This window comes from Lytechinus pictus, chromosome 3 (assembly GCF_037042905.1).
Source record: "Lytechinus pictus isolate F3 Inbred chromosome 3, Lp3.0, whole genome shotgun sequence".
Lineage (NCBI taxonomy): Eukaryota > Metazoa > Echinodermata > Echinoidea > Temnopleuroida > Toxopneustidae > Lytechinus > Lytechinus pictus.
The window spans coordinates 79,995,291-80,008,949 of record NC_087247.1 but is presented as its reverse complement, the minus strand read 5'-3'; the positions used below and the strand labels follow the sequence as shown (position 1 = coordinate 80,008,949).

Sequence of the window (13,659 nt, the reverse complement as noted above, 5' to 3'; positions counted from 1 at the left end):
GGAAAATATTCAAAACGACGACAAATTAAACAAAAAATATAGAAAATTCTATGTACCTTGAACAAAGCCCCGCAAGTGCTACCGTTCGTTTGTCAATTAACGTTCCACCAAAGTCTTTACAGTAAAAAGATTGAACACTTTGCCGACTTCGCGTAACGCTTTGCATCGATTTACGTGTAAGATAATTTTTGTGTCTAGTCTTTCAATTGTAGTGTCTTTGATATGAAGATAAATCGCGCGCCCTCTTTCGCTCATTAGACGAAAAATTTGAGAGCTAGCAAGGTTGCTTTCGTATTTTGTCAACGAGAAGAAAAATCAACGCTTAAATTACGCTTTTTGAGGGATACGGTATTCATCAAATTATAAGGAATTGACTTCACATCGTTTGGTAAGTTTCGTAGGAGGACTTCATCCTGTAAGTCCTCGTATTGATTTTTCATAAAGTAATATCATTTGTTGAATGAGCCATGCCTTCAATTCTCCTGTAGTCAGCGGCAGAGATGTAGCCATGGGTGATCTTTCTTTGATACTATACAAATGTAATAAAATATTAAAAATCTACGTTACCGATGATTTATTCCTTATTTTTTTTCAATTCTTCTGCCAGAGATGAAAAAATGGCAGCTGTGTGTTGCTGCCCTCTACGTTCAATGATTTGTGCTTTTATCAAGGCTTTCCGATTAGAATTTTCGATATCCTGGCGAATCAATGCGAGCGACAAGTTCCGAACGCACGCACGTAGATTGCAAGCGCAAAGCAGCGGCACAAATCGCGATATATAGTGACTGGTAAATACGTCTGTAAGGATGATGACGTCATCCAAGATGGCAACTTACGTTGACCAACGAAAGGATCGAAGATGACGATGTTTCGATCATCATTTGAAAGGAATTAGCGGTAACTGCGGTCTAAGGTACGATATTTCAGAATTTTATACATTTTTTGTAAATATGGATGTAATTTCTTTTTTATAATGTGACATTTTATTACAAAAAAAGATCAGAAAATCAGGTTTCCGAATGTTAGATCTAACGTTACTGCTAATACGTTGTCTGTATGTACGGGCCTCCAAGCTCTTCAGTCTATGTATTGGTGAGTGAGCCAACGCAGTTCAGCGGAACAACCAAAATACAGAGACTGAAGCTTTTGGTCTAAGTATTACCTACCTGCCTGCCTGCCTGCCCGCCTGCCCGCCCGCCCTCCCCTACCCTACCCTACCCTACCCTACCCTACCCTACCTTACCTAACCTAACCTAACCTGCCTATGCTTCTGAACGCAGTCTAAGACTCTATATTCAGTTCCAAATTCTGTCTCCTCTTTAGGTACCGTACACGGTATCGTACTATTCAAGTGATGTTCGTGCAGGCTCCACCCCACTTCACTACCGCAACACTACGCTCCTCCTACCCGAACTTCAGGTACAAAACTAGCTCGGATACTCCGGGTGGCAAAGGTGGGAAAAAATGCATATTTATTGTAAAACAGTATATGTTGAATCGGCATAAAAAAAAAAAGAGGAAAAGCTTAATTTCTTACTTTACACCTGGATTTCGCACCATCCTCCGGTTAGCCTCAAAATTGGTGAAATAAGAGCCAACATGGAGTTCCTCACACCTATAAATAATTCGCTGCCGAATTCAAAACATCACATGCGCATGCACGAGGGTCTGAGCTCGGAGCCTTGCGCATGCGATGTTTTGAAATTGGCAGTGAAATATGTGTGAAGAACTAAAATGGCACTGAGTCTGAGAGCTATTATTTCATTCAGTTCGAGAATGACACCGTCATCACCTTTATTTCACTCTGTGCGTGTTTTAGACATATTCAAATTGTACAGGTACTCTGTAGCCATTATTGTTTATAGACTTATAACTGAGCAATTGCCTCACTCAGTGTTAGTATACTAATAAAATTATTCTTGAGTTTGCAACAGCCATTGAAGCAAAAGCTGACGAATACTGGACTTGTTACCCTAGTGGATTTACATTTCATAAGTGCAATCATATATAATTGATTATTACCTATACAAGGCATTTTAGCAAATAAATGAAAGTCATATTTTGCTCGCTACTTTCAATCCGAGCCCAACGAGGTAAACATTTGCCATGTTGCCCTCCCCAAGCTCTGCCCATAGGAATTCTGTACAAATCAGAGGAAAATATTGGCCACATTTCTGCTAGTGCGCTTGCGCTGTAGGAGCCGATTTTGATTGCTAATTACAGTAATTGAGAAATCTTGCTGGAACCAGTTTATGAACCAACGCTGCTGCTCTCCTGCTAACTTTTTTTGGATTCCTCTCTGAATTTCCTTTTGAATGGTACCACTTTCATGAAAATTGGTCAACACATTGCGACGCAATGGCCATTGAAAGTTGAAGGTCATGCCCATTTTTGTCAAAACAAGGAGAAAAGGGCGGGCGGTAGCGCAAGAACCGACGGACCGATTAGACTAATTTTTTTTGTTTTGTCCATGGGCCATGGTGAATTTTATGTGTACCAATTTACAACAAAAACTGAGAGGGTCGGGTGCAACCACTGGGTGAATCCAGATGGAATGACCCATCACCTCTATTCTCACAGAGATGCATTGGCTACCAATTAAGTACAGGATCGAATTCAAAATCCTCTTTCTTACTTTCAAGGCTGTGCATGGTGTAGCTCCAGGATACATGACTTCCCTTATAGAACAGCACCGTGTACGTCCTGGCTTGCGCTCATCTGGTGCTGGTATCACTCTTCATGTACCCATCACACGCCTAAGGGGATTTGGAGACCGTGCCTTTTCTTCTACTGCTCCACGCCTTTGGAGCTCCCTCTTTCTTCACTTCGTGAAATTGACAGCATAGAACTCTTTAAACCGTCTCTCAAAACTCACTATTTTGGCAGATGTATAGTGATTAACTTATTGGATGAGCCTGCGCCTTTCAATGTTTTTAACAGATAAATTGCGCAACATAAATGCTAAGGATCATCAATGTAGATAATGCGCTGCATGGCCAGTGCATGCACAAACCCAAGCACAAGATGTCTATGCGTTAAGTGTATATGCGCACCATGTGATATGTGCGACTGCAAGGTAACAATGTCCCAATTGCTTATTAAGGGTTACTTTGCTTACTTTGTAAATAACTTGAATCAACCTGAGTAGTGATAAGCAAACATACATATAAATTGTTCCGAAATAATAGCTTGAATTATACACACATTGTCTCGCACATAGTACAGTCTTGGGTAATGATAATAATATTGACTGGCTCTTGAACTTAAAAGAACCACAGAACCGTATTGCCCTAGTCTAAAGACTCAGGCCAATATGATTCAGTCAGTCCGCAAGCCCTGAAAAAGTAGCTTCTTTTATCCAAGTGATATTCATGACAAGAGGGTTTTTGCATAGTTAATGAGCTTGGTGCGAACCAAAACACCTCTTTTTATTCGGCCATTGCTGCTCTAAATATTGACCAAATTTCATGTTTTTGGTATCTTTGTAAAGAAGAAGAATCATTCTTTTAGGTCATGTGTTTGGATTTTTAAAAGAATGTTGTAATATAGGAAAAACTTTTGATCTAAAACATGAAACAAAATATTTTTTTTCATGCAACAAAAGTTGTTGTTTTCACACTTAATTTCTGTTTAGGCACAAATGATTTTTAAATCATGATAAAGCTGAAGATCTAAGCTTTAATATGATATAATTTTTATAAGAAGATGTATTTTAGATGGGTCAGCAGCCAGCTTTTCATAGGCCAAGTACATTTTGCAGCTCAAAAACAAGAATACTGCACTCTGATTGGTCATAGACCACACACCCACGCAAATTCCAATGTTCCCCACACTGGGCCTCTGCAAGGTCACACTCACCATGTGGTAATCTCTTCAAATTACCCGCTCCTGTTTGTTTTGAAAACAGTATTCAGCCAATCAGAACTCTGGATTTTATGTTACTCAGAAATTTCAGAAATCTCGTCTTGCATCTTGATGGAAATAACTGGCTGCTGACCCATCTTAAAGATGCCACATATCAAGAGTGACATTGTAAGAAAGTATACAGTCAGACCGCAGCTCGCGCGATAATGAGCATATTCACGGAGATTTATTCAGCGGCCCTCTAGCGGTCTCCGAAGGAAAACGTGCGATCAATTTGGCTTGATTTTCCCACTGAATTGGAGGGGCTGAAGTTATAGCTCTGTACTGGTCGCTAACTTCAGTTTACATCGAAACGAATTGTGGTAAGTTATTCTCAAGACCTTCATCTACATTTCGGTATATAATTTTCCATATTTCGACATTTTCAACCTACCATTTTTACCTCTTTAATTGATGCTTATTTCAGTAATATTTTAACTGCGATTTTGTAGTCGGAATTTCACTTTTGGTTCCTGACTTTGCTACATAACCAAATTGTTTCGATCGGGGTTTTTTAGAAAGAAGAAAAGTCACTGTTCAAAATATGTCAGAACCAACTTGACGCAAACTCACCTTATATTTTTATTTTAGAGAAAATGATACCCTAAAAATCAAGAAATTTACGTTTTACCCGGAAGTAACCTTCTCGTTCACTCCACGATGGCGCGAAACAATGCCAAAATTACGTTCGTCACGGGTTGGTAGAATTTCGCCTCTGGTCCCATACGTTGAAACTTCTGTAATGATGGCAGATGGCTCGCATTATATTTGTGACTGTGGACGGTGGACTTGTTTTTTTTTAAATTAAAACTTGATATAAACGAAGCTTAATAAGTAGATCCCTTCTAAAGTTTTATTTAAATGATAATCAGGTTTCCGAATTCCATCAAGTTTTTATAGATTGAGATATTTCTTGATTTATGTTGAAAATTGTTAACCTTTTTTCTTAATTAGTCAAAGTTGAGCCCCATGATGATTTTTGCCCCAGGCTGCGGTTAAGAATTAAATGATGATTAGCTCAGACAGTCTACTCTAGAGACTATAAACAGTTTAAAGTCAAAGTAAAAAGTCTGGTACTACCGTACTCAGTAGTATTTATAAACCATTTTGTTCAAATAAAAAAATTGTGGCTGTCACAGACAGTACTTAGTTAGTCTCTTAATTGACTTACATGTAACATAATTCATACTTTGAATAATTCAGACTATTTCTCTCTTTTTTGTCTCTTCTACACACAGATCTGCATACTTGCTGACTCTGGTCTCTGCTTGCTACTTCATTCTGGGAGATTCCATCATGTACTATAATGGTCAGACCATGATTTGGACAAAGCCCTTTTTTCGTTTGCAAATTTTGGACTGATAGTGATTCAACAGAAAATTGATCTTTATCGATATTGGAAACAAAAAAATAAGAGCACAGTTTTGGGGAGGACTAAGAATACTGACTTGGACAGGAATACAGCTTGACAAAAATAAAAATTCACAATTCAAAACCAAAGAACATTTTTAATGCATTGCAAGAAACTTTCTACTCAATCACACATTCCAAAATTAAGGGTAAGTCCTTTGATTAAACACAAACATGTAGTTGATTTGCAATTGAACATAAGTTTCTTGCAATACCCCATAATTATACTTTGTTCTCAAGCAACTCTGTTATATGTTATCTAATGTGCTGAAGGTTAAGTGCCATGTATGTTCACAATTTTTTTTATAGAAAGGTATAATATATTTGTCCTTTTAAACGGTATTTGAATGTGGTTACGCCTTGTTTTTGTTTTCCACAGTAATTATTGCATATATGAACAGAAGTGAAATATTTGTTGTGAAGCACTGTATGAATGTTGTGTGATCATGGAGCTATGGTGTGATGGTATTATAATTAATTCATAATTTTTGTTATAAGACTGTAAACCTGGTGGATGTGAGGGAGTGGCCTGGATGAAAGGAAAGTGAGCATGTGTCCAATTACTGATTTGCATATGTTTAGACAATTTTGTTCGTGGATAAATATTAATGCGCATTCCCTATTCCAAGCAAAGAGTAAAGGAGAAGTCCACCCCACCAAAAAATTAATTTGAATTTAAAGAAAAATAAAGTATTGCAGAGAATTTCATAAAAACTATGATTCAAAATTCAAAAAATTACTATTTTGACATTGAGAAATTTGCCTAATTTTATAAAACAATTATATGCTCATCTTGGTCAATGTGCAAATTACAGAACCGATTATGTCACACGCACTCTAATTTCTTGTGTATTTTTTTGTTTAATACATGTACATGACATGTATATTTTATTTTAATTTTCATTAACATATTTTGAGAGGGATTTTAATTCCTCCATTAACATTCGTAGTTTCCATAAATGTAACCTATTGTGATTCGAGAAAGATTTTTTAAATCAAATTTGCTAAAATTTATATAATAAAAATGCAACAAAAATTTAAAAAGTAATTTGATGTGAGTGACATAATCAACTCTATTTGCATACCATTGTTTTGTGTATATAACTGTTTTGTTTTAAAAACAGGGAAATTTCTGTATTTATTCAAATACTTTTTTGTTGATGTGCACTTGACCTTTAACTCACTTCCCTTCCCACCCCTGCCCAAATAAATGTAATCAAGAACTTGAAAATCAAAAGCAGTTATTAAGAAGAAGTAAGAATTAATCATAGAGCTATTAATAGCTCCATGATTTAATAAATACAGGCCTAAATAGAACTTCATATGAAAGTAAAAAGAGGATAAAGCTGGGTAGGAACGATGAAGGAATATGATTTAAAGAAAAAGCATAAACATATCCCCATCAACCCCCCCCCCCCCCACCCAAAAAAAAAAAAAAAAAAAAAAGAACACAGTTTGGCGGGTTCGAACCAGGGTCCTTGCACACGTCAAAACATAGCGCTCACGCAATTCGCCATCGATCTCTTCCGTACTACTTCCGGGTTTTTGTCTCACCTGCATAGCAGAGTGAGACTATAGGCGCCGCTTTTCCGACGGCGACGGCGGCGGCGGCGTCAACACCAAATCTTAACCTGAGGTTAAGTTTTTGAAATGACAGCATAACTTAGAAAGTATATGGACCTAGTTCATGAAACTTGGCCATAAGGTTAATCAAGTATTACTGAACATCCTGCCTGAGTTTCATGTCACATGACCAAGGTCAAAGGTCATTTAGGGTCAATGAACTTAGACCATGTTGGGGGAATCAACATCAAAATCTTGACCTAAGGTTAAGTTTTTGAAATGTCATCATAACTTAGAAAATATATGGACCTAGTTCATGAAACTTATACATAAGGTTAATCAAGTATCACTGAACATCCTGCATGAGTTTCACGTCACATGACCAAGGTCAAAGGTCATTTAGGGTCAATGAACTTTGGCCGAATTGGGGGTATCTGTTGAATTACCATCATAACTTTGATAGTTTATGGATCTGATTCATGAAACTTGGACATAATAGTAATCAAGTATTACTGAACATCCTGTGCAAGTTTCAGGTCACATGATCAAGGTCAAATGTCATTTAGGGTCAATGAACTTTGGCCAAATTGGGGTATTTGTTGAATTACAGCCATAAATTTGAAAGTGTGTTGGTCTAGTTCATAAAACTTGGACATAATAGTAATCAAGTATCACTGAACATCCTGTGCGAGTTTCAGGTCACATGATCAAGGTCAAAGGTCATGTAAGGTCAAAGAACTTTGGCCACGTTGGGGGTATTTGTTGAATTGCCATCATATCTCTATAAGTGTATTGGTCTAGTTCATAAAACGTGGAAATAAGAGTAAACAAGTATCACTGAACATCTTGTGCGAGTTATAGTAGTTTTCAAAATCAGCACTGCTGCTATATTGAATCGCGTGATGCAGGTGAGACGGCCAGAGGCATTCCACTTGTTTAAGCTATATATAATGTTGTAAGTCTGTGCGCCGCTGTTGACCAATCACAACGCGTCGGCAATTCTACTACAATTCCAATCATTTCGCGATGGACATTGCCGTGGTTTTTTGTGGTTCCTTACTTTGCTACATCATGAAATTTCATAATTCTTTTTCAGTCGTAAAGAAGAATGTCTACGCTTTATATTGATTATAATATCAATTTGACGCAAGTGTGATTTCGATGCAAAAATGCGCTCTGTTTATTCACATATATTTCTTGAAAAAAAATCATTTCTAAGCTAAATATCGGTCTTCAAAATACATTAAATGTGCATTTTATTTAGCTGATCAGAAATTTCATAGTTTTACCTATAAAATAAGACCAATTATGTGAGGAATAAACGATTCTAAGAGCAAAAAACACCGATCGGAAAGTTCGTCTTCACAGCTCATTACGTATGCATAACCACGGACGGCTATGCATACTGCTGAATAAAATAGAGCACTTTCGGACGGGCTGCGGACTGACTGTATAGAGTTTGAGCTTTCTGATGATATAAATAATGTTGGTGCCTAAAACACATAATGTTGCACAATTTGCAAGTGAAAACAGAGGAAGAAAATTCTGTTTGATGCATCTTTTCAGGTAAAAAATTCACTTATTTATCAAAATATTTCATTCAAAAGAAATGACCAATATAAAAGGGTAACATTTACTCTTGCCCATGGTACAAAAATAATCAATATTACTCAAGGAGAAAGTGGTTAAATTCTTTGAGAAAGAAAGTCTCACAATTCACGAGATTTTGCAGGGACATGAATTCAGCCACGAGAGGACTTGGATAAATCTTGCTCATTTGCTCATTAACACAGGGGCTTGCGGACTGACTGGATTCTATTGTGGGCGACATATTTTGATGTTCCCCTCAAGACCAGTCAATATCATATAAATATTTTCAGTATTTTGTCTTGATTTATAAACCACATCAAATTTTAATGTGCCTATCAGTATTTCTCTTTTAAATATATTTGCCTTTTTTAATTTCTAAATCTCTTTATTATTTTTTTCTGACCATGCTTGTCATGAAAGCTGCCCCCAAAGTAAAGAGACAATTCGATAAAACACTATACAATATTAATGCTGACTTTTCAAATATTAATTCCACTGTTGTTCAGCTTAATATATAGTTGATACACAATTCACTTCTTATATAATTTTTTGTTTTGTTTCAGCATTGTTGGAACTGCAATAGGCAGAGATGTCTTCAAATTATGCCAGGCGTATGGCACGCCTGAGTGCACGTATCTTTGGTGATGTCTACAAACCAACATCATCTCAGTCAATGAAGGTAGTACAAATGATGAGAGAACAACCAAGAGAAATGAGGAAAAATATTGTCGATTACTATCCACCACATATGGAGGCGTTTAAGTTGATGAACTACCTCAGATATATTGGACTATACAGGTAATATGCCATAATACATTATTAGTTAGTGTACATGTACATCCTGCTTGTTCACGTAATACGGGAAATATCTACGTTCTCGTTCTATATTTCATGAGGCAGGAGGCCAAATGGAATATGGAACCATAGCATAGATATTTCCTGTATTACATGAGACCAAGCAGAATGTAACAGTTTCATCTGCGTATTAGTGGATTGTTATTGTAGAATATGAGGATATCAAGACAATGAATTAAAATTGTAAAACCCTGCACTTTGTTAGTAGAAAGGTATCACAAGGTAAAAAGAGTGTGCATTCTACCATTAAAATAGTAGCCCACTGGGCATTTTACCTGACATTACCCGGGTTGTAACAGGTAATAACATGGATATTACTACGGTAACAACAGTGGGTAATAACAGGGAAATAGTAGACCAATCCTTCCCTCTTATTACCGGGACCTGATATTACTCCATTTACCCAATATTTCTCAGTATGATGTAACTACTATTTCCAGCATTTTAATGATATCACCACCTCATATTACTCTGTTTACCCAATATTACCCAATTAATGTCGGCTCATTAAAAAAACAATTAGTGTCATTAGGGTCATTGAAGCACATTTTTACAACTCCATACTCTAAGCCATATCATCTTATCCTATCCTAAAATCCTACATCCTAATCCTAATCCTATCCTACACCTATCCACCAAACCCTGTCATTTACTTCTATATATTGAGCGAGTTTACAACACTTGACAAATTATGGTTAACAATTATTCAACCCTAAAACATTTTTCTAAAATTAATTTCATGATTATGACTAATATGATATATAAACTACACATTTTTCTGAAAATTTTCTGGGTGGAATAATTGCATAAACATAAACACATTAATTATTACAGCTATATTAGCTAAAATTTTGGCCATTTATTGTAGTAATGAATATTCATGAGTAACTAATATTCCCAGCATTTTCCTGATATTACCATCTGATATTACTCCATTTACCCAATATTAATGGGTTCCGCATGGGTTGGAGGTCTCGTTTCCATCTGAGTCCTATCTGGGCACCATGTGGGTTCAAGTATATGTTTTCATCTGGGTTCCATGTGGGCCCATATGGGACCCAGATATCCCAGATAAGAACCGTATGTGATCCAGATACTTTGCTGTCTGGGAATGGAAGCGTTTTAACATTACCCATTACCCCTTATCAACCTGTTTGTAACTGGGTAAAATGTTGGTTTCATCAGGGTGATAACAGTAATTTTTTGGACTTTGAAAATTTCGCTGGGATTGCTGTAAGATTGCTCTTATTACTAAAGTTTGCAATGTTATAACCAATCAAAGTCATTCAACATTACCCTTATTACCCCTCATCACCCTGTTGTAACTAGGTAAATGTAGGTTTCATCAGGGTGATAACAGTAACAGGTATCAACAGGAATTATAATTTCGGTAATAACATGGTAATAACGGTAATATTTGGTGTTACTCAAATTTCCGGGTGATATTACCGGTAATAACCGGTAAAATTGGTAATCGGTAACAAATTGCCCAGTGGGAGTGTGCAGCGCGATGCTTGAATATGCACGTAAAAGGGCCTCATATAACATGGGGCCATGTGTCTTGAACTCGCCCCATTTGTGTTATGTCAAATCTAATGATAGCACACTTACTGGTGTATTCATCCTATCCATTCAAAAGTATACTTTTTCTGAAAGGAAATTTTACGAGGATCTTAAAAAATGGCATTAAAAATGAGGCAGGGTGAATTGTTCACATTTTATGAATGAAAATATTGGAATTTTTAGGGTCCCCGATATACTTCATTTCAGACCTCCATATTTGTTTTCTCTTTGCCCATACCATTAATTAGTGATCATATTTGTATTGCTCTGAAAGAAATTCCCTTTGAAATGATATACAGTAACTTAAAGGGGTTCAATAATTTCATTGAGGTAATTTTGATATGCAAGTTCATGTAAATTTCAAATATCTAAAATCATTTTTATACAGTTTTACCTAAAATTTCTAATAAATCATAATCAATTAATGATTTTACAAAGGTGTATTTTTATACCTTTTATATTTAGCTGTAAAATGAGATCAAAATGATAGGTCCAGCCCCTGGAAACCAAAGTTATGCATGTTTAATAGGTACTAATACAACAATCCCATAGAGTTGCATGTAATGTGTACTGCTTACACCACCCCTCAACACCCCTTGTTTTATCCAGCAAAATGACTCAAATTGTTATGCATATAAGATTATACTATCACCCCTAATACAGCTTATACTCAGCTTTTAAATGAAACAAATTTGCTAAAAATACCTCTCAATTCACCTGAAAAATCACGTCATAAATTGTTCTTACGCAAGATTTTGGGGTGTTTCTTATGTAGAATTTTAGTTCTTTTTTCAATCAATTATTGCTAATCAAAATTAACTGAAACAAAGTGTAAAGTGTTGGATTATTATACTACCCACTTCATGCTTTAAAATGAGACCAAAATTAATTATCCAGCCCCCCCCCCCCTGTATACATGTACCAAACTTATTCATGTTTGAAATATGAAACGTGACTTTCTCATAGACTTTGTGTGTACCTCCCCCCCCCCCCTCAACCACCCTTGCCATTTTTCATTCTGTCAATCGCGGCGTCGCAAATACTATCGCGCTCATTTTTTCTGACGTGAAAAAGTATATATTTAGTGTTGAAATGATACCAATTTCATGATAATATCTGTCCTTTCAATCGAGATATGGTATGTTTAACTGGGAGAAAATTGAAGGAGCATAACAAAACCACCTTTTTGTGGGGTGAGTTCAAGACGCATGGCCATGGTTGAAATCAGCACTGGACATGCGCACAACAATAAAAACAACATTGAAACACCAACAGCCAAACATCAAACATGTGATGCAGGCTGATATTACCTGTTTGATCTTTTTACCAAGAAAAAATGGGTAAATACTGAATTATCTCAAGACAAATTGACCAATCAGAGTACAGAATTCATGAATGATAGGGCCCACTAAGTGATAATGATTGTTATTACATGTCACTTTAATGAAATCTGACATATTTAAGTGCTGTTTAAAGGTTTGCATGGTGGTATGAACAATGGCAGAAGTTGATTACATTACCCCCTGTACAGTCCTGGAAGGAATGAGATAAAGTGGATAGATTATAGAAGTAAAATGGAAAGGCGAGAAAGTGGAGGTCTGGTAGTAGAGTATTCTTTTTGGTATGAGTGTAGTCCTTACAAGGACTGTAAACCAGAAGGAGTGGAAAGCTGATTAGTAGGCAGGGTGAGAGGCTTGAGTAGATGAGAGAAGGCTGGCTTGAGTCTGCAAATGAAGTTGTAGAGCAGGAGAGAAGACTCAATTTTTCGGACAGGTTGACTGTCCCGTCTTCAGGAGTCGAAAAACGGACAGTCACTCATTACGAAAAAATCCCAACCTCCACATTCTTGCCTTTCCATTTACATGTAACTTCAATTTCTGTCTACTTTTATATCAATCATTCCAGGACTTTACACATGGTGTAATAAACCACTTCCGCAAATTTTTAAGTACATTCACACAAATATAAATTAATGTCATTATTATTATTAATAGTGAATGACAAAAAAGGAAGAAGGTACAAAGTCTAAAAGTGAAAAGTGAACATTCTTTTTAATATAAAATGCTTGTATTACATAAAACTGTTAGAAACCAATATAAGTATATTTAAACAAATTTACTTTATTAAATGATATTTTCATTTCATGTGATGAACATATTCAGTCTAAAACAATTGCTTAATATATAAATTGCTAAATTATAATTTATACAATAATGGTATTGTTTGTGTGTTTAATTCAGAACATTCTGTCAATGCCATTTTTCATTGCATATCTTGAATGTTTTTTTTTTTTACAGAGATGAGCATGCAGACTTCAGAGATGAAATGAAGCGGGTTCAGGCAATGAAAGGAAAAGCTCCACCAAAGAAAGGAGAAGGAAAGAGGGCTATGAAAAGGAAATGATGTAATTTTTCTAATGATGATAAGACTGAATAAACTCCAAAGATGGATGGATAATTCTTCGAGAGAGAGAGAAGGGAGCTATGTAACATAAATCAGTGTACCTAAGAACTATTAAGAAGTGCATTGAATATGATGAACAGATTTCATCGTTGGTATGGTTGGTTAGTCAGAGCGATGCAGGATGATGGGAGCTCTTCATGATATGACACCAGTGAAGAAAGATATTGTATTGCTTCTAAATGACCGAGAGTCATTGTTCTTTTTTGTACAATAATTATGATTAATAATAAAGCATTATATAAATTCACATTTTGGTTTTGAAATTATTTGTGTATGTGTATAGGGTGTGTGTGTGTGTGTAATAGAGAGGAG

General features: G+C 36.1%; 1 protein-coding gene across 2 annotated transcripts; it reads left to right on the top strand.

Annotated features, from left to right (window-relative positions):
* The first annotated feature begins 1,328 nt into the window (after window positions 1-1,328).
* LOC129256646 (small ribosomal subunit protein mS33-like) lies at window positions 1,329-13,387 on the top strand. 2 transcript variants are annotated; one of them, XM_064097785.1, is made up of 3 exons: window positions 1,329-1,419; window positions 9,030-9,264; window positions 13,182-13,387. In XM_064097785.1, the coding sequence occupies exons 2-3, from the start codon at window positions 9,056-9,058 to the stop codon at window positions 13,285-13,287; spliced, it is 315 nt and encodes a 104-aa protein (XP_063953855.1). In that variant the 5' UTR covers window positions 1,329-1,419; window positions 9,030-9,055; the 3' UTR covers window positions 13,288-13,387. The 2 variants fall into 2 exon arrangements, with proteins under 2 accessions (XP_063953855.1, XP_054750779.1); XM_054894804.2 differs by having other exon boundaries at window positions 1,363-1,454.
* The last annotated feature ends 272 nt before the right edge of the window (window positions 13,388-13,659 follow it).